The following is a 20906-nucleotide window of genomic DNA, read 5'->3' on the forward strand; positions in this document are numbered from 1 at the left end:
GAGCAGACTGTGACTCGAAAGACCCTGTGATTCTGTTTTTTTTAATAGTCATGCACAGCTTAATTTCGTGGAAAGATGAAATCACACTGGCTGGTTGTAAAAGCAGATACAGTACACAGTCTGTCTCACATTCTCCAGCTCTTAAAGATTTTAGGAATGGTCTGTCTGCTTTACAAAGTTCTTGCAGCCTATTTGCATACATTGTAACAGCTACATGATAACTGTGGTAGTCCAGCAAAATGCTGAAGAGTATTCGTTGCATATGAATACTCTTCACAATTGTAGACTATATTACGATCTACACCATCCATTTTAGGAAGTAGAAATGCATTGATTTTTGAAGATGCAGAATGTCACACCATATGCTAATATATACATCCTTCTATTTGCACTGCTATCTGTTGTGCTCATTGAAGCATTCAAATGTATGGCCCTAGAAATACTTTATGAATAAGCACAGCTGTTTCCCGTTTGTTAAAGGTGGCAGTCAATAAAGATGTGCTTATGGATACAGCATTAAGAAAACTGCTAAATCTGTACATAGATTCCAATTTATCTGTGTGGATGAGTGTGTGTGTGCATGGACTAGTTATGTGAAAAATCTCTCCCTATCTCCTCTAACAACCAGAGAATATGTACAGCTTGCTGGTATATTTAACTAGGAGAGACTATATTGCTCATTGGTCTAGGACTGCTAGATGAAAAATCAACAGTAATTGAATTATTGTATCCTGTACCCAAAACTGCTTTAGAAAATGTGTATCCTGTGCTCTAGTGATAGCCACATAATTTAAAACACTCAGTCCATGTAAGCATCTTGATGGGAAGCTTCGTTTCCTGAAGATGAATCCCTGCAAACTGAATAAGACAACTGGCTCCTCTGGCTATAATTTACTAATGAGCTTCCCTTATTTCTTGAATGATCCCTTTTAAAAACCCACAAGTCAACTCAAAAGTCACAAAAGAAGAAGCTGAGTGCATTTTAAGCACAAAGGATCTGAATTCTTCTCCATCAGTTGCTTTACAGGCCAAAGCTGGTTCTCGGCAATGGGAAAAGTCAGGCCTTATTGCCACGTACCTAAATATAATCTTGAACCAGATTAGGAGCAATTGCATGTTATGTAACCTTTCTGGTTCTTCTGGGGGCTGACAGACTCTTCTGGCTTGATGTTATGTATGGCTGGTGAACATATGCCTTGAGGGTCTGTATCTTGGCTACCAGGCCTTCTCAGAGTCACTGCTCTAGAGTTTAAGCAATGGAAAAACACTCTGTTCATTTTTTAATCAGCCTAATGGTTTGATTGTTTCCAGACTTCCCTTTTCAAGCACTACAGACACAGATTTAACACATCCATCAACATTCACACTGTGCTCAATGGAGCTGACCTTTTAGTGTCTTTAGGACTGTACTATTCAGAGTTTCCTAAAAGGATTGAAATCTAGATTGCAGCTAGAGTATGGGTGGCATAACCCCTAAAAAAAAATCAGGCCATCAGCTCACAAATAAGCTACTGGAAAAACTGTCAAAATCAACTTTTGCTGTAGAATTTCTAACCTTTTGGACATGAAAGATGTGCGGAAAAGTGCTGCATGAGTTTTTCCTTTTTTGTTTTGCACTACACTTGTCAACAACATTCCAAAAACTCTGCAAGGTGATTCATTCTCCCCACTCTTGCCAATTATACAGCTGGTTTAATTTTCAGCAGGATTTAGTAAATTATATTCAGTGTCTTAACAGGAACATACAGCCTTTTTGACAAAAACCATGAAGGTCTAAATATTGTAAGCTATAGCTTTCAGAAGACCAAATTGTGTTGATTCATTCATACACATTGCATTTAACTGGCTTTGCCAGAAATATTTTGGTGTAAAGAAGCTAAGCATTTGAGACTGACATTTCAGAATCTGGAATTTTAAGTGTGTATTTTTTCCAAGCATAATTGAACTTTGTTCTTATATCTTTGATTTTCACAGTTGTATAAGCCCCTATCAAAAATCTACAAACCTGCAAAATTTGTTACACTTTGCAGTTTTCTAGGGAGTAGATTTAAATTAATAACTTTAATTTGTGAATCAGCAATTAACCTTGATGAAATTAAAAAACAGGCATATCAAAGGCAAATGGTGGTTAGTAGATAAGAGGAAATAAATCATGTTGACTTCAGTTGCTGGGATTTGGGCTGAAGGATGAAACAAATAATTTAATTAAGCTAAAATCTATCTGATTATATTTCCTTGTTTTTGCCAGTCTCAACACCGTATTTTGGAAAGACAGCTATCATTGCAAGCAACGCTGCCATCTACTGGCTCAACTGCACCATTACTTTTTTTTACACTAGCATGTACATGTCACTGTTGCTTGTAAATGCAAATGCCACGATTGCCACTTTCTCATTTTAGCTTTGAAATGTGAGGTTGGATCTGAACAATTATTAAGGAGCTTTAGTAGAACAGAAAGCTGTAGAAGCAACAAAAAGCAACATCTTGTCAAAGATAGTATTCTCCACAGTGCCTAGCCAACCTGAACCCTTGGTTGGCTGGACACACAACCAACTATTATTTATCATATTGCTATTCCAGTTTTTAGTCTGGGACAAAAGGTGGCTGACTTGATGGGAGGGGAGTAGTTTTTCTGATTGTACTTATTTATATCAATTTATACCCACAACAATCCTATAAGGTAGGCTAGAGAAACTAGTTCAAAGTCTGCCAGTGAGCTCATGATTAAGTGGGGAGCAGTACCTGAATCTTGTGATCCAAGTCCAGCACCTGAGCCACGACATAACGCTTAGCATTTGGAAATAAATCACTTTCAGGCATGAGTGACTGGGGCTTGCCTTGGAATCCAGATGTGCTTGCTTTTTCTCTGCTCCTGATTTCTATTAGCACAGGGTAGCTGCACAGCCCACGCTTCCCACAAAACCCAGGCGCCCTCGGTGTGTTGAGTCTAACAGCTCCCAGAGTTCCACTATTAAAGACACCTTTGAGTGGAGCTGATTCCTAGTGGCTTCATTGATGCACCCACGCAGCTTCTTTGCCATCCACGGACATGTATTTTTCACTTCCCAGTCTAGCCCTCTGATTTCCTGGTGGTCTCCCATCCAAGTGGGGACCAGACCCGACGCCGCTTGGCTTCTGAGCCCTGGCAAGATGGGCCAGGAACTTCCCCCGGCACACCCGGAGAACGCCAGTCCAGCCAAGAGTGTTTGGGCCCACTCCTCCTGCAGTGTCCCCTTCTCCTCCCACCAGTCGAAACCACGCACGCCTTCTACCAAGCTGTCCCCCTTCAAATACCCCTTCAAGACCACGCATCCGCCGTGGACGGGCTCCGCGCGTCCATCTTTCTAGCCCAGCCCCATCGCCCAGCATCCTCCCCTTGGGGTTCCCTGACACCCTTTTATTCCCTAGCAGGCCGCTCCCATGCATGGAGCCGCTCTCTCCCTCCCCATGGCAACCGCGAGCCACACCAGCAGCGAGGCCAGCCGCGCACAGCAAGCCCGCCCTCCTTCCTCACTTTACGGCGCGTCGTAAACCCATCTCTGCAGCTCGCTGCTTCCGCCAGCTCCAGTCGACTGCCGAGCCCGGAGAGAGAGAGAGACAGACAGACAGGGGAAGCCGTAAAGCAGAGCCGCTCCTCGCGCTTAGTAACTGGTGGCATTCCGACCGCTGCCTTGGAGAGGAGGAGGCGGGGTCAGAAGGCAGCTCCGCCCCTTCGGCTTTGTGGCGGGGGGGTGACCGATACCGCGGGGGGAGACCAGTTGCTCGCTTAGCTCCGCTGATTCCGATTTATGAGGGTTCTCTTTTTACCGTATCGGAGTGTTTTGCCTTGCCTTGTCTATTGTGAAAGGGTGGGGGTCTTCCGGGTCTTCGTGGCTTCTTATGCTCTTCGTTCCCACCGGAGGCGCGGGGGCAGGGGTAGCATGGCCAGGGTGGGGCGGCCCCTTGCACGCAAGCTGACTTGCTCTGTTCCCACGTGCTTTCGCAGAAAAGGCGGGGGGGGCACCTGAAGGGCTCTCCCGTTCTGCCCCCACATCTCTCTGATCCCCTTTCCAGGCTGGCACCGGCGGCCATGGCCCAGATGGGGCACAGGGTGGATTACCTGGCGGGATTTTGCTGCCCGGTCGGGGGATTGGCAGCCGGGAAGCCCCGCGTGCTGTGCCACGAGAACCAGATCTACCTCTCCAATGGCACCGAGTACGTCTATGTCTACGACCAAGAAGGGCGGCTGATGAAGGTATGTCTGGACTGGCACTTGGGTCCTGCTAGCCAACACCAAGCCCTCTTCGGGCAGGGGCAGGGGCCGTGGGGAGATGGAGATGCTGGAAATCAGGTTAAATGCCAGGAGGCAATTTTAGGGCAGTTTGACGTTGATGGTGTGGCTGGGGGAGGCAGAGTCTTTAAAGATCTTGACAGTAGCATAATGTTTAAAGTTTGAAAACACTGGCATGTTAAAAAAAATGGAATCATAGTTGTCCTCACTTCCATATATACGGGGAGGGAGAAAGAGAGAGAGAGAGAGAGCGCTATTAACCTGGTTTAAGATCTCCCATCAGTGTGCAAAACAATGCATTGTCTAAGCACTGAAAATAATTACCAGTGCAGTTCATGCTGCATCCTTCAGCATTAGCTTAAAGCTGCCTTCCCCAATCTGACAGCTTCCAGATGTAATGAAGTACAATTCCACTGCTCTTTGCTTAGCATATGATGGGGATTGTAGTCAACGCATCTGGAGGATGCCAGGATGGATTAAATCTCACCTGCGTGTGTTGCAGCAGGTTGCTGTATCAAGCTGACCTTGATTGATCTCAGAAGCAAAGTAGGGTCATCCCTGGTTAGTATTTGGATGGGAGACCCCCTGGGAATTTCAGGGCTGTAGACTAGACTGGGAACTTGAAAACGTGTTCTGCAAGAAGGCATTGGCAAACCATTCCATATTGTTGGCAAGACTACATGGGTGTCTCCACAAAGTCACTATTAGTTGAGTTCAACTTGAAGGATAAAAACTGATCTCAAGAGATGCATTCATTCCCTTGGTAGCTCTGTTTCCTGGTTTGTAATTTTATGGTGAGTTTTGTTCAACACCATAAACAGTAAAAATAAACATATTCATACATGGCCACGAAGCAAATTCTATACAGATCTACCTTAGGTCACTAATCCTAAATATAGCATTTGAACTAAAAAAAACCAGAGGAGCACTGCAACACGTACAAATAATATATCCCTAATAGAACTTTCTCTGCTCCTTCCCCTCAGTAGGCTCAAAGGAAGAAGTAGCGAAGTGCCTTTGGTGGCTTTATTTAGGAGAATTAGTCCAAAGTAGTTACTGAAAGCTAAATCCTGCAGCTGAAAAAACTGTATAAAGAAAAGCAGTGCTCACATACAATGTACCTTCTGCTCAGTGGGAGGTTGGTGCCCTCTAGATGGTTTGGACTACAAATCCTCTAATCTCTCTCTTAAAATTATGGGAGTTAAAGAGTCCAAAACTTCTGTAGGACACCAGCTTACTTATCCCTGTCCTAAATGGGATCCATTCAGCGATTGGATTGTGACTAGTATTTTTTTCATCGTTCATCTTTTTAGGGTGCTTTCAAAGCACATCAGTTTGCCATTTGCTTGGTCACTACTGAGGACCAGAAATGGTTTGCAGAGGAGTGCTGGAAGTTGTCTTCCAGCATGTGAATTTTTAGGAGAAAAGCAGGCAGCAGAGAAAATGAAGTCTGTCTTTCATAGTTCTGGATCAGAGCAAAGAAGATCCACCGTCTTCTCTTTGCCAGCACAGTTAGTTCCTCTGCTGCTCATGACAAAAGTAAAACTCCTCTTTCATGATAAACAGTGTAGCTTAAACGAGGGCACTGTGTTTTTCCTTCATCAATCCCTTGAGCTTCTAATCTGTTTTTTTTTTAAACTACTCTGCTTATTATTCATAAGAAGGGTCTCCCGTATGAGCAGAGAGCAGATGAATAGACTGCATTGCAAACCCATAGCTTTTTTTGGGGGGGGGGGGCTTAATAACAAGAATGGCATAGTAGTTCAGAGTCAGAACCAAAGTGAAATGGATGCTATACGGTTAACTCGGCCTGGTTTGATGCTTTGTTTCCTTCCCTCCCCATTGCATTACTATAACTGGAACACAAGATCACCCAAGTTCCCTCCCGCTCTCCCTCCTCCCCCATTTGTCTGGTATTTTTACATAAGTAGAGAAGTCTGTTGGAAACCACAGCTTAATGTTTAAAAAACTCCTTGGGTTATTAATTTTTTTTCCTATAAAATTGAACAGGCAGGGTGGATATGTGATATGTGGAGATGTTCTTAACTGTCTAAATCCTTAATTTAGATTTTCTGCTGACTTTTTGTGGTATCTTTTTACAATAGCAACCTTTGGTATAGAATTGGTTGTTCTTCATAATTCACCTACCTGTAGCATCCAGTTCTTGACATCAGTCTCTGGTGATTTGGTTTCCCCCCCGCTTTTTAAACTCCCACCTTTGACCTTCACAAATCTGCCTCTTCCCTCCAGAGCAGTCTTGTTGAACCATAAAATGAAGGATATATTTTCTGTTTGCTGTATTGTCACAACTGACACATACAGTATATGAAATAAGTTTCCCCAGATTCCATAGATTTTCCAGTGCTGGTTGCTAGATGTAAACCATACCTTCACCACATGTCAAAGCAGGTTTTGTGAACCTCGGCAACTCTAAGGTGTGTGAACCTTCAACTTGAGGTTCAGAAACCCTGCATTAAAGGCATCACTTTAATTTATCCTTTTGATGACAATAACCAGCTGAACCTCCCACACTTTCCACGCATAGAGAGACAGGTGACAAATAGGTTAACATGCATATAGGTGAATGATTTCCCAAATCAAATGTTATGTTGAAAATACAGACTTTGCAGGGCTTTCTCACACATAGATGGTGCTCAGTTCTCTATCCTCAGCATGCTGTTGCAGCTTTGACTGCAGACAGACGTGTTGGCTGCTGCTTGTTCTCTCATTCCTGAAATGAAAGCCCCATCTTGGATAAAATATGCCACTTGTTCATCAGCACAGTACCTCAGCAATTGTTAATGGCTTAAAAGGAGGAATGATAGCAAGATAACACCGTCCTCTTATTGCAAGGTATGCCTATAGGAGAAAACAGTGACAACTGTACATCCTCAGCTAGAGAGACAAAGCAAATAAGCGTTACTTCAAGCTTTGCTGTAGTTGAGAGTGAAGCTTCTTTTAAATCAAAGAGTATACAGAAAATGGCTTCAGACTACATGTGCCTGGCTGTCTTGAATGATACTCAGAGGATCCTGTGTCTGAATGGGCACAAGCTGGGCAGGAATTTATTATTTGATTTGTTGAGTAGATTTCTATCCCACGATGATTTGTCCATTGGTGGCTGTTAGTCCTTCAAGACAAGAAGCATGACAATGCTAGCTCTATCTTTATTGTAAGGTTATATTAACAGAATCTTGAAAGTCTGAAAGTATTTCTCCCCTCCTCTCCTTTTACTCTCTGGAAAATTAGGGTGGGTCCTTTCTGAAACACTTCCCGTGCCTCCTCTCCTTCTGTGAACTGAGACATCTTTTACACACCGGTTGTCCAGTCTGCGGCTCTCCCTCCTGTTTCCCAATGTCATTCCCATATACCAGTGTTTCTCAACCTTGACGACTTTGAGATGCACGGACTTCACCTCCCAGAATTCTACACATCTTAAAGTCACCAATGTTGAGAAACACTGCCATATGCCATTACAACAGCTTACAAATACAATAAACCACACCATACAAAAAGAGAGAAATACAACAAGTAATCCAACAAAAAAATACACTACCACTCCCCTAGGTGTCACAACCCCAGTGCCCTCCAGAAAAGCTTGGTCTTTAGTTTCTTCTGGAAGGTGGCCAGGGTAGGAGCTGATCTAACCTGAAGCGGGAGCTATATCAGAAGGCCGCTGCTACCACTGAAAAACCAGAGCTCTGAGTGTCGGCCCCCTGGGCCACCCTACGGAGAAGAAATGGAGCAGTTACTTGTTTCTCCTGACGCAAACACAGTGGGCAGGCCAGTTTCAGGAGGGAGCTGTGGTTCTGGGGGTACCCTGTTGCCAAGCGTAAAGGTCTTTGTAAGTTGACATCTGCACTTGAGTTTGCACCAAGAAGCCAATGAGCAGCCAGTGCAGGGGTTACAGGCTCTAGTGATGGCTGCTGGCGAGCATTTGCTCTGCTTCTTTTTGTACCGACTGAAGCTCCCAGATGGCCATTAAAGGCAGCCCTGTGCATTGCAGCGGTTTAGACAGGTAGTGCTATAGCAGATGCTCCTTTGGAACCCATGGCTGTAGCTTTTGGAGATACAAATTTTCAACTTTCCCCTTGTTTCTGTTTTCACTTTTTTCCCAGAAATACCCTGTGTGTATTTCTGTGCCTGGTCTTCCTGTGATGGTTAATGTGACTCTACAAACCAGAAAAGGGGCTGCAAAGATGACTCCTAATACATTCTTTTACATGGAGAGCTACTGAAGGCTTTCTGTGATCCTCCTTCCTCTTTTTCCTAGGCTGTCTACAGGTTTCCTGATCAGGTCTGGCATGTGGAGCTCTTGCCTCTCCACCATCAGCTGTATATACTGTGCGCTGGAGTTGGCATTTACTGTGTGTCCTTGGACTACCAGAGCAGGTGAGGAATGGAATATGATTGCATCAAGCATTCCAAACTTCCTCTCTTGCCTAAAATTCTGCCCTTAGGTTGAATTAAAGGCTTGGACTGGAAGATATTATCATCTAGACTAGGATGGGAAATCTCTGGCCTATTGGTCGGATCTAGCCAACTTATCTTTGGAGCCCATGGAGGCCAGATGATGTCAGTGAATGGGCTGAATTTCTATGACTCCCAGAGAAGTTTGACTGGGGGTTTTGGGAATGGCCTTGCTGTTGATGGCATCTAACTCCCTTAGGCTGATAGGGAGCCATGCCTATAATAGGGAATGAGGATGGGGTGTATATGCAAAAGTGGAATTTGAAGGAAGTAAGCAAGAGATAGCAACATGAAGGTGCTCTGGGAGGCAGCTGTGACGTACCCAGTAGCAGGAGAGAGAGCATGGATTCTTTGGAGGATGCAGGATATTTCTAGAAGGTTGAGAGTCATGGGCTAGAGAGGCAAAGGTCAGGCAAGGATACAGAAGGGGGGGCAAAATATGACATCTTCAAGAAGTACCACTCACCCATCTCTGTTGTTAGCAGTTTCCAGACCATGTTCAAGAGCCAAAAAGGCCACTGCAATAATCACATCTTGGTGTTAACAGGACATGTGTCGCCAACAGCAGCTCTCTAGGTAGATTTTCAGCAAAAGCTGCATACATATGGCAAAAGATCTTTTATGTGGTTCTCTGTGTCAGTACTGGATCTAGGAGGATCCTGATTGCATACATGTTTCTTAACGGGGAGCGTGACCTCAGATGAGGCATATCACCCAAATTCTGGGGCCCAGACCCCCAAGAATCAGTAACAAATTCATCTCACCCAGATGATCAGCAACAAAGTTATATGCTCAGCCTTCTAGAATATAGAGACATGGGGAGGCTATCAAAACATGCAATCCTGAGCTTTGACTGTTATCTTGGCATTGTGGAAATCAAGGTTTATCTTTCCCTCCCCCCCCATGCTAATTTTCCTGAGGTTTACTGTATGTATGTATGTATGTATGTATGTATGTATGTATGAATGAAATAAATATGCTGCCCATCTCCCCCAGAGATGGGGGGAAGGATACTGTAGGCTTTCACAGCCAGTATCTGTTGGACAGTGGTGAGCTTCAGGGTTTAGTGACCATTGTCTAGACCAACATTTCTTAAAGTGTGGTCCAGGGACCCCTGGGGGTCCCTCAAGACCCTCTAAGGGGTCCATGAAATCAAAATTATTTGCCAGATATTAAAGATATTTGCAAAAAATGAAAGCAATGTCACTCGTCTCATTTTTGTTATTTGTTAAAAAATATATAGTTTTTTCATGAAAAGTATATTTATGTTAATATCTAATATGGGTTTAATATTGTTCTTTTTACATGATTCAATACATACATATTCTATAAATGTGTCAATTTTAATTTTTACCATGGTAAATATCAATAAATATAACCTATACAAATAAAAGCTCTTTTGGGGTCCTCCCTAATTTTTAAAAGTGGGAAGGGGTTCTGAGAGCAAAAAGTTTAAGAAACCCTGGTCTAGACAACATGTTTCCTGACATTTTGCTGGCAACCATGGTTGGCATCTTCAGAGGCAAGATAGCAGACAAGACGTCAGGCGAAACGTTAGGAAGTCTGTTGTCCAGACCTCGGTCACTAAACCCTGATGCTCAGCACTTTCCTGAGGTTGCCTGTCCTTATTTAGCAAAGCTGTTAATACCATCAGGCAACATGGTGCAAATGGCAGCTTCACACCTTGCTCCTTTTAATGTGGGGAACAGGGCAAGGGGAGCATTAAAGCCTCTCTGCCAGCCCCATTGACCCAGACTGAGCCTCTCCCATTTACATAGCCTGTTTGACCACATTAGAAAACTGCAGGGAGTCCTCTGACATCACATCTAGGTTGTCCCTTGGCTGTTTGTGTGTTTCTGCCATTCTTTTCCAGGTTCCAAGCAGCTTAAAAAGAATTCTTGGGCAACAAAATAATTAAGTGGCTGGAACCTCCCTCCAGAGCCCTAGTTCTGCCTGGCTTAATCCAGCTCCCCGTTCCTGAATCCGTCTCAGTGAAGCGGATGCTAAACCTTCTGATTTGTCAGTGCTATTTCTGAGCTGTCCCCCTATGGCTACTCTGAGAGGTTTTCCTTGTTTGCTTTGAAGGTTAGCGAAGCAGATGGATGGTGAAGAAAATGACTGCTTCTCCAACATCTTCCCCATGGGGTGTGATGCCTGCACTTTCCCTGATGCCACACTTTGCACCTTCACGCTACTCAATGATGTCTTAGTCACCCTTTCCCAAGTCCAGGAGAAGTGGTGCATGAATCTCCACAAACTCCCGGGCCCTGAGGACCAGGAGAAATTGCCACATCAGCCAGTCAGTCATGTGGACATCACCACCAGCACAAGCAATGATGGCGACATGTCTTTAGCCCACTTCCTCCCCGTCCTGTGCTGTGCATCTGCTCCTGGCGCCAGTGAGCACTGGGAGGGACTTCGCCATTCTGGGGGGTTTGTGCTGGAGGAGCCTCTCTTCAGCCTCCTTTTTGGGGTAGATGCTGCCATGCTGGATTCTCCCATGATCCTCTGTGGCTTCCCAGATGGGCAGTTGTGTTCTGTGCCTTTGAAGGCCCTGAATTCCCCCGGGGGCCATGGCTGGGAAGACTCACCTGTCAAGATCCTTCACCATCTGGAGGAGCCAGTTGTCTTCATCGGGGCCCTGAGGACTGAACGGAAATCCCTAGGTGCAGAGGAACATCCGGCCTATGGAGGCTTGGGTTGTGACTGTGTTGTGGCTTTGGGACACTATGGTAAAATGGTGGCCATCAAAGCCTCTCAAGAAGAAGAAGTCAAGGTCCCAGAGCTCCGGGAGTATTATCTTCAGGGGCCAGTTCTGTGTGCAGCATGCAGCGGAGGGAGCTGCATGTACTACAGCACTCATTCTGACATCTATGCAGTTGACTTGGACAGCAACACACCTGAGGCTGAGAAAGTGGAGGCTCCGGCAGGGACCCTCCCTTCAGCTTTGTCTCCTGCCAGCTTGAGTATCTGCAGTGTGGTGGCACTTTCCTTGTCTTCTCGGGAGTCAGAAGGTATCAGGCTGTCAGAAGAGATCTATGGTCTGGAACGGTAGAGTAAACCTTGGCATGAGGCTCTGGCCTGGATACATCCCGTTGAACCTACAAGTAGTAAATTGTGAGGAGAAACAAATAAGACACAAGGAAGTAGTGGTATGGCCAGAATGTACCTTGGTCCAGACTCAAATGCTGATTCAAGTTTGCTCCACTTCTTTTGCTGAAAATGAATTTGTCCAGCATGCTACCTCAGATGAACAGGAGTCACTTCCAAAAAAGCTCAAGAGGGGCTTTTTTTAGTGCTGGCCTTTTCCTGTAGAGTAGGTTCTTAGGCCCCAAACAGCCTTTTGTGCCTAGGTTGCCTATTTTGTGAATGGGTAAACCTTTAGCAGTACTGTTTTGGCAAATTGCCCAACTTGTACAATGTTCTCAAAATTCCAGATCTGCCCATCATCCCCCAAAGCTAAAAGATCCTTGGCTTTTATTATGGTTTTCAGGCACAGTATTCCACTTCAAAATGGCAGGAAAACATACTACCAAGTTTCAGATATTGTGATCTGAGGGATAGCAAAAACTGAGTTCCTAACTAGAGACAGGTGGCTATGAGTTCTTAGATTGCCTATCCCAAGTCCAGCTAAAAGGTTCCCTTTCCTACCCCCTCCTCCTTGCCTTGTTAAGACCATTTTCTGTAGCTTGTTCATATCATACTTGCCAAATCAAACTGGGATGTCTTGATTTGAGGTGAAGGGGGTCAGCACTTGGCAGCTTTTGGGAAAGGCTGTATGGTCATTATGTGCTAGTGTGATACTTTCTTGATTCAGACCTTTGCACAGAGAAAAGCTTGAGGCCAGCTCAGATGAACCTCAGACCCAGCAAGAAGCCTGGAGGGTGGAAATGCATTCAAGAGCTCCACCTCCTTTCAGCAAAATGGCTCTAAAATGCTGTAATCTGGGGAGGCTAAGCAGTTCACCCCCTCTTCCTTTCTTGTGCAAAACAGCTGCATTGTGCTTGCTCCCCATGCAAGAGGCATTCAGATCCTGCATGCAGGAAACAGACTTCCTTTCAAGCAAGGGTTGGCGAGGCCATTTGTCTCCCCCTTTAACACAAAGGAGGGAAGAGGGGGCTTGCTCTAGCTGCCAGCAAGGTTTTAGGAAGCAAATGGGTTTGTACCCACTCTTCCCATCAGCAGGGTATTTGACAGGTGAGGTGGAAAGGCCTTGCCTAAAGGTGCTCCCTCCGCTATTTCTGCAAAACGGGGAAATTTTGTAGTCTCTGGCTAACAAAGAAGCAAGCAAGAAAACTGGGAATGTTTTGCTTGTGTGGACAAATTGTAGTGGTAGTGAAGCAATTTCTAAAAGCAGCAGGGAGGAGATTTAGAATTATGCAGCATGTGAAAAGCTTGCTCTCTGGCCCACTATAAGCTTTATTTTTAGTGCTGCTTTAATTTCTGAGCTGTTAATAGACTCTTTCTCTTTCAAGCTCTTTTCGTGCTAATGAGATCTAGAAACAAGTTTTATTTTAAAAGGATCTTGATATTCAGGAAGTCAAATTCTCCATCCAGTCCCAGATCTTGTACTGGGAGTGAGTTATCACTGCACTCCTCCTTTTCCCCGTGGGCTCGTCCTTCGGTTTCTGGAACCTAATCCCCTAGGGCCTTGCATATCGGGATGAAATTGTTCAGTACAGAAAGGGTCACTTGCACGTAAAATGAAGCGTTCAGCTAGGACAAGGATTCTTGTAGGGAACATCCCTGGATATACATTTGCCCATCTTCCTCTTCCTGGAAGCAGGTTTTCTGCCTTCTCCCCACCTCGTGTTGCCGCCCACCAAGTTTGTGCATCGCTCCCCACTATCTTCTTTTGTGGGGGAAGATGCAGTACGAAGCATTGGCCTCTGGAAAGGGCGGGGTGTCTGCCTGGCAACAAACAGCTGGGATCTTGCTTTTTAGTGAGAAATGGTGAAGCAGCAGCTGCTGCCGCCGCCTTTTCTTCTACTGGTTTTTTTTTGGTCAGTCCTGAGCGTGCTGCGTCTCTTTTTCATTCTCCAAGTGTCGTCTTGGGGCCACCGATTTTCTCTGCACCCCGGGGTGATCTACAAGGGTTCTGCTCCCAAGCGTGGGTGTGGCAGCCACTGAAGTTACTTTCTTTGAGCAGAAATTGCTCTTAGCCCTTCGAAGACAGGCTCAGCTGTATTCTCTTCTTGCAGCTCTTCCTGCAGGCCGAGGAGGAGAGTTATCCACAGGTGAATGCGGATGCGCCCCAAACCCAGGCAGGATGTACATCTACGCAAACCAATATGCCACTATCCATATGTGTGCAACATAGCCAATGCACCTTTTATTCTCCATTACCTCTTTAATTCTCCCACGATCTTCTTTGCTCCCATTCATACTCCCTGTTCAAACTCCCCCCCCCCACAAAATGCTTTCTATCATCAGTCCCCTTTCCAGCTTACTTATATCTTTTTCCTGTGTAGGTGGGCACACTTCCAGATAAAATACTGTGCTGCAGCCACCTGCCATTTTATTGTAATAAAGGTGATAGAGTTGTGGTTTAATTGGCAGCATGCCTGCTTCTCTTCTCTCTTTTGTAAAAAGGAAAGAATCTTTTGAATATCGGGTGTGGCAGGGATATCGAAGGGCATGTGCGCAGGCAGAGCCAGTGGTATCGCAGCTTCTTGTTTCATCACGAAACCTCTCTTCCAAATGCTGGTTAGATTGCCCATTCCTTTCCTCTCCAGGCGCCCTATAACTACAGCCTCAGAATTCCAGACCAGCATAGCTGTTGCAGAGCTTTTATAGTCAAATGGTTCTAGAGCAGTGTTCTTCAAAGTTGGCAACTTTAAGATGTGTGGACGTCAACTCCTAGAATTCCCCAGCCAGCTTGCTGGCTGGGGAATTCTAGGAGTTGACGTCCACACATCTTAAAGTTGCCAACTTTGAAGAACACTAGTCTCAAGTCTCAGTAGTGGCATTTTCAGATGGCATTTTCAAAATCTGCTTGCTTTATGCCCTGCGTAGAAGCAGGATCTTTAACCATTCGCAGTTGTTTAATCCTGATATCACACAAGTGATTCTGTGCTATAGAAGCAGAGCATAGGAGTCGAAACCACATGCTATCAGAGAATGTGGCTTCAAACCAGATAAAAGACCAAGCAAGCTCTAACCCAGTTTGGAGAGAGGAAACACTTATATAACCTGAGATTGAAAAGTGCCTCCCTTCTTAATGAGCATCTATCGGCGGACTATGCCTGGATAAAATGAAATCTAACTGTGAAGCTTAGAGTCGTACTATCAGTTATCTCATCTTCAGTTGTTAGTCATTTCTAGCTGTGTTCAGATGTATAGTTGCTCTAAGTCCCACTAGAGAGCAAGGCCTATACCTCTCCTGTACTTCTGGGTCTGAAGGCCTAGCTGGTAGGATACCTAATTCCCCTGCCAATAGAAGAGAATACATGTAGCTGCGGGTTGAACTGTGGGGTCCTTGGGATTCCAACAACAACCAACAGACAACCAAGCTCAGGGAATCCCAAGGTCTCCATAATTCCTCCACCCCAGAAAACAAGTCAGGGGAGGGCTGTGAAACTCTCTCACATAGCTTTCCAGTGCAATAGCTTGCCTGCATGGAAATGCTGAGCAAAATTTTTTTGTTTGAATAATGTGTGTGGAAGTCCCTGTCCCTCATGGTATGAACATTTCCAAATGTAAGGAGTGCGCAGGTTTTAAAAGCTGACTTGGCCTTTGTGTGAGATGTGAGGGACCATGCTCCAAAAGGTACTAAGTGGGTCAGGACAAAAACTGAATTTGATTTGATTTGTTTTACTTTTGAATTAACTTAAAATTAAATTTCATACAATTATCCTTCCATTGCGTTTAATCATTTTCTCCTTCAGTTATACTAAAGTTGATAATATGGGAGCAATGTTGCAGGTCCCTTGTGAAGGCTCTTTGGGGCTTTTTGCAGCCTTCAGACATTAAGTTCGGCTCCTCTGCTCTAATGCAGGGGATGGGGATCGAAATCTTTCCGACAGCGCTAACAGTCTCCTCCGTTTGCCTCCTCTGTGTTGCCGTTCTGCTCAGGAGAGTCTGAACTTCTGGCGCTCTCCGCCAAAGGCCGTCTCATGACGTGTGGCTTGTGCAGCCCAGACGACACACAGCCAGTCAAGATGAACACTGACAAAGCTGGGCAGAGGATCAAAGAGCTGCTGTCTGGGATAGGCCATGTCTCTGAAAGGTAAGAGTTGACCTTTCTAGGACTAGCATCCTTGCGTGTACAAATTTGGCACTTTCACCTGTGTGCCTTGGGAAGCTCCCCTTTGCTCATGCTGCCTGGATTGTCCTGCCTGAACAACTGATGTGGGAAAGCAGCTTTTGAAGTCTGGCAGCAGGATTTGATGTTACACCCTGCACGCCGTTAACTCAGATATTCTGGCAATTACAAGGAAGCCTGTGTGTGAAGGGGGGGTTGTTAGTTTTTAACTCATACACATTAAGAATTAACTGGGATTTGCTCTTGTAATTGCCTCTTGAGGAAATAACTGAATTTACGTGAAAGGAGGGATACTGTATGTAAAATCACCCCCACCCCACACAGGAAAGGAGTCAGAAAAATATTATACAGGCATTTCTCGTTATTGCGGTAGTTATGTTCTGTGAAAATGGCACAAATACCGAATTAGTGAATGCTGAAACTTCAGCTGGGAATATGCGCGTTGGGGGATTCCAATGTTTTGCTTCTCTGCATGTCTGCGAATAAGTGCAACAGCGCCATGAGTACTGATTTTGGAGTGACAAAAACATTTTTGTGAATAAATGAATTCACAAATATTGAACTGCGAATAATGAGGATTGCTTATAATCACATGTGAAAAATCCTGTACAATGCCCACATTCCCCATCTATCAACTTAGAGTTGTCCATTCCAGCTAAAATTCCTGGAGATTCCTGATCTCACCCCAATAAACATCTCATGTGACACATTTGTTTATGGGTATGTATACCTGCCAGAAGACACACTCCCCAAAAGGGGCAGGACAAGAACAAAAAAACAAAACAAAACAAAACAAAAAGAGTGTTAATTGAATTAATAAATAGTGATTAAAACTAAATGAGAGTCAGTTTGGTGTAGTAGTCAAGGCGCCAGGCTAGAAACTGGGAGACTGAGAGTTCTAGTCCCACCTAGGCCTGAAGCCAGCTGGGTGACCTTGGGCCAGTCACTCTCTCTCAGCCCTAGGAAGGAGGCAAGGGCAAACCACTTCCAAAAATCTTGCCAAGAAAACTGCAGGGACTTCTCCAGGCAGTTGCCAGGAGTCAACACTGACTTGAAGGCACCCCCCCCCCAAATTAATTAATGTACCCCAAATACTCCTTTCTCTCTCTCATACACAAATATTTTTTTGCACAGAAATGCACAAATACACATGCATCCCCTTCCCTTCTTTCAGCACAACAGCAAAAAAGGAGAAAAGAAAAAACAAAATGGAGCTGGGAGAGGGGGGAGAAGTAGCTATGCTGGGAAGAGCAGGGAGAAGATTGGAGTTGAGATGAAATGAGAAGAGGTAACTGGGTAAGGAAGGAAAAAAGAAAGACACCATGTTTAGATATACTAAAAGACTTGTAATTCATCAGTAGCAGGGATGAGTCCCATCTCACCTAAGTTAGTCCTCAAATGGATCCATGCTTTACAGCAGCTATTTTACATCCTGCCCATGTGTGACACCTCTTCCTTAATTCATAGGTAATTATTTTTAGAAATCACTGATTGTCCTCTAGTTTACAGGTGTTGACTACTTTAAGTCAGGGATGGGCAACCTTTACCATTCCTTCCCCACAACATAACTGAAAAGTTGAAAACTCTTCCACAAAGCCATCAGATCTCTTGAGAATTGGAGATATTTGCAAGATTTTGGTGCTCTCACATGAAATATAGTACATTTTTGGCATTCTTTCATGAGATCTTTGTGAGATTTTGGTGTTTGGGGAAGCAATATAGATAGTCCTTGAGTTACGTCCATTTGTTCAGTGACTGTTCAAAGTTACAATGTTGCTGAACGAATGGTAGTTACGACTGGTCTTTGAAATTCCGGCCGTTACAGCACTCCTGCAGTCGAGTGATCAAAATTTGGGCGCTTGGTGACCAGCCTGCATTTACGACTGTCACATTGTCCCAAGATCACATTCTCCTGCCTTGCGCAAACTACCTCTGCTCCCCTCCACCTGTCTCCCCCCATATCTGCCTGCCCTTGTGCCTGCCCTGCATTCTGCTGCTTACTCCTGCTGCCCCTGTCCCTGCCGCTGTCCCCAGCTGACCTTCACTGTTTTCCTTCTGCTGCTGGCCTGAGATCCAAGAGCTGGGTGAGGGCGCGGCCTCAGGATGCATGCGGTGGAGCCTTGTCTGCTGAAGAGCACTCGCTGGGCCCGGCAGGAGCAGGCAGCAGGATGCAGCTGGCAGAGGAGGCAGGGTGGCAGTGCAGGCAGAGGAACCCCGTCTTCTGCCGCTGGTGCGAGGAGTGATAGCCTGCAGATTGTGGAGTGTGCAGTGGGACAGGCCTGCGAGGCACGTTGCGCTCTGTCACTGGCCAGGGTAGAGACGTGGCAGCGGTGGCTGTGGGGAGTTGTTGTTTGGGGTGGTGGCGAAACTGGAGGAAGCAGAGGGACAAGGGCTTCCCAGAGGAGCAGTGCAGCTCTGCAGCTTTAGTTGGAGGCACTCGTGGAGAACTGACCTGCAGGCTTCAGCAAGGGGTGGAGGTGGGCCCAGCACTGACATAGCCAACCTGCAGGCCTCACAAAGGGTCAGCAACCTCCAACGTGTTCTGACATAGATTTTCCAATGCATATCTGTCTTTGGCATATTAATTTCTTAGGCTGTTCTTACCATCAGTATTATTCAATATCTCTTTCTCTGCCGATTCCTGTAGAGTGTCCTCCCTAAAAAAAGCTGTGGACCAAAAAAATCGAGCTTTGACATGCCTGAACCACGTGATGAATGTGAGTGCAGCTTTGCTGTCAAGCCAGAGTGGTCCGAAGCCCATCACTTGCACCATCGCTGCGCATTGGAGCCATATGCTGGTCCAGGATACCTTGACAATCTCCTGCATCTTGGAAAATTCAAGTGAATGCAGCCTGGAGCGGGGCTGGACCTTCTGTGTCCAGCTTTTTGCCAACTCCTGTGACTTTGAGGAAACCTCCTCAGATTCTGCAACCACCTATACCTTCCCTATAGATCAGCTCCTTCCAGGGAACAAGACAGAGGTTACCCTTCCACTTGGCCCTGCTGAAGGCTCCAAACTGGATCTGCCTTTCACTGTCTCCTGCTCGCTCTACTATAGTTTGCAGGAGATCTTAGGCACTGCTTCTGAATCCACTGAGCTTCTGGATGACCTGTTTTCTGACGATTCTCCTGGCCTTTCCCTGGACAGAGAAGGCATCTGCCTGCCCTTGAGGGAAGTCACCATTGATCTCTTGCAGTGCCTTCGCTTGGATGCCAACAATGGGACGTCTGAAGCTGGCCCACCTGCTGTGGCCATTTCTGTCCCTGGGGATCCAGTTGAAACCTTCTTGAAATTATCTCTCGAGAACATGGAAGAGAATGATGAGCTTGTCCGAAAGGGACTGAGCACTGTTGATGAAAATTACTTGGCTCCAACTGTAGCTTCAATCAAGGTATCCTCTGAACTGCTGAGAACAGCTTTGAAGGACATCTGTACAGGTGTGTGTTACCTGTGAATGCTTTTAAACTTTCTGCCTTTTGTCTTCTTGTCCTTCATCAGATTTAGCACCTCCAAGGCCCACCTGCATTGGTAGCTCCCAAGTTCTGTTTGCCCTGAAAAGAACAGTGTCTTTTATTTGCAAAGCAGCTGTTGTGGGAGGTATGGGAGGTCTCACATATCAGTGGGTCAGTTAATAATGTTCTTGGATGAGTTACAGGATGGTAGGACTTGCTGTAATTTTGTTTTGTTTTTCATGCACTCAGCAGAATTCTAACAGAAGGGTTTGGGTTCCATGGCTCTGCAGATGTTGCTACACCACCAGCCAACATGGCAGTGATGAGGGATGTTGGGAATTACAGTTCTGTAACATCTGTGGGGTCCAGGTTTCCCACCCCTGTCCTTCAGAATCTTTTCCAGAATCAGAGAATGTCAAACTAGTAGACTGAAAGCCAGCAATAGCCATCTTTGTGTTTTAATGGGCCTTCCACCAGCCTGCAAATGACTCCCAGATCCTTTGACTTAGCAAGAGACAATGTTATAGCCAAACCAGTAATAGAAACTGGAAAACCTTCCTCTTGACAATTAAAAACAATGCAAGTAGTGCCCATGTACAGGAGCAGATCCTCATTTCTGGCTAATTCTGAGAACTAATTTCAGCCAAGACTAGAGTGGACACTTTGCCAAGACAAGTAATGAAGTGTTTTCTAAGGAGACTCAAATTTTATATTTATGTGATGTTGGATATAAATTTGCACAATTGTTCTCAACGAGGTACTATTGCAGGGAGGAAGATGGCAGGATTATGAATATTTTGCAAGAGTTGTAGCAGTGGTAGACTGGGACTGTAGGCATTCCCTTTGTCCATCTTATTAGAACAGAGATCCTAATTCCTATCAGCAGCATAAGTGTTTAGATCTGTGTGTCAGAATCTTGTGGTACATCCCCCCATCTCAGGTCCAGTTCAAGGCTTCCTACTGGTTGATAGAACATCCAGTAATTATTGTGTATCTTTTTCTAAATTGTCCACTGGGATTCTTTTATTTACACCATTGTGGCCTCAGCTTCCTAAAGTTGGGCCCTTACATCCAACAGGTTATTGGACAATCAAATCGGTCTAGTGTCTTTATTACGATGTTAGTATGTTCCTAGACTTACATACTTTAAGTATATTTGGAAGCCAGTGGCAGAGACAGGGAATGTCATCAGGTATTGCAGGGATCCTCATGCTTTGGGTAACAGAGACCGCCTTTCTTCCCTTCTTTTGTTATCATTGCTCAGAAGTGTCGCTATGCTGTGCTGTGCTGCGATGGCTGCTGGCTGAAAATGCTGCAGTGGATGCCCTTCGGAGCCAGGAGGTGGCAGTCATGCAGGGGTTGGCCCCAGATGGAGGCAAAGTGCAGCTGAACATCCGAGAGGCAAGGCATGAATTGTGGTTGGGCCGGCAGAAGAGGGGAGGTGGGAGA

The 20906-nt window shown here is 45.3% G+C and overlaps 1 protein-coding gene across 3 annotated transcripts in view; it reads left to right on the forward strand.

The window, feature by feature from the left end:
• Positions 1-3563: 3563 nt before the first annotated feature.
• The window catches only part of FAAP100 (FA core complex associated protein 100), a 29997-nt gene continuing 12654 nt past the window's right edge, over positions 3564-20906 (forward strand). The window contains exons 1-7 of one of the 3 annotated variants that reach the window (XM_088138357.1): positions 3564-3690; positions 4054-4234; positions 8544-8662; positions 10826-11754; positions 15815-15968; positions 18652-19442; positions 20722-20858. In XM_088138357.1, the coding sequence (XP_087994483.1) occupies positions 4070-4234; positions 8544-8662; positions 10826-11754; positions 15815-15968; positions 18652-19442; positions 20722-20858 (2295 nt within the window). In that variant the 5' untranslated portion in view covers positions 3564-3690; positions 4054-4069. Of the gene's footprint in view, positions 4235-8543; positions 8663-10825; positions 11755-15814; positions 15969-18651; positions 19443-20721; positions 20859-20906 lie in introns of all 3 variants that reach the window. The other 2 variants (XM_088138356.1, XM_007419850.4) reach the window with 2 other exon arrangements.

Source organism: Python bivittatus, unplaced genomic scaffold, assembly GCF_059951505.1.
Source record: "Python bivittatus isolate LINGU-HERP-01145 unplaced genomic scaffold, Pbiv_v1 ctg000220_np1212, whole genome shotgun sequence".
Taxonomy (NCBI): Eukaryota; Metazoa; Chordata; class Lepidosauria; order Squamata; family Pythonidae; genus Python; species Python bivittatus.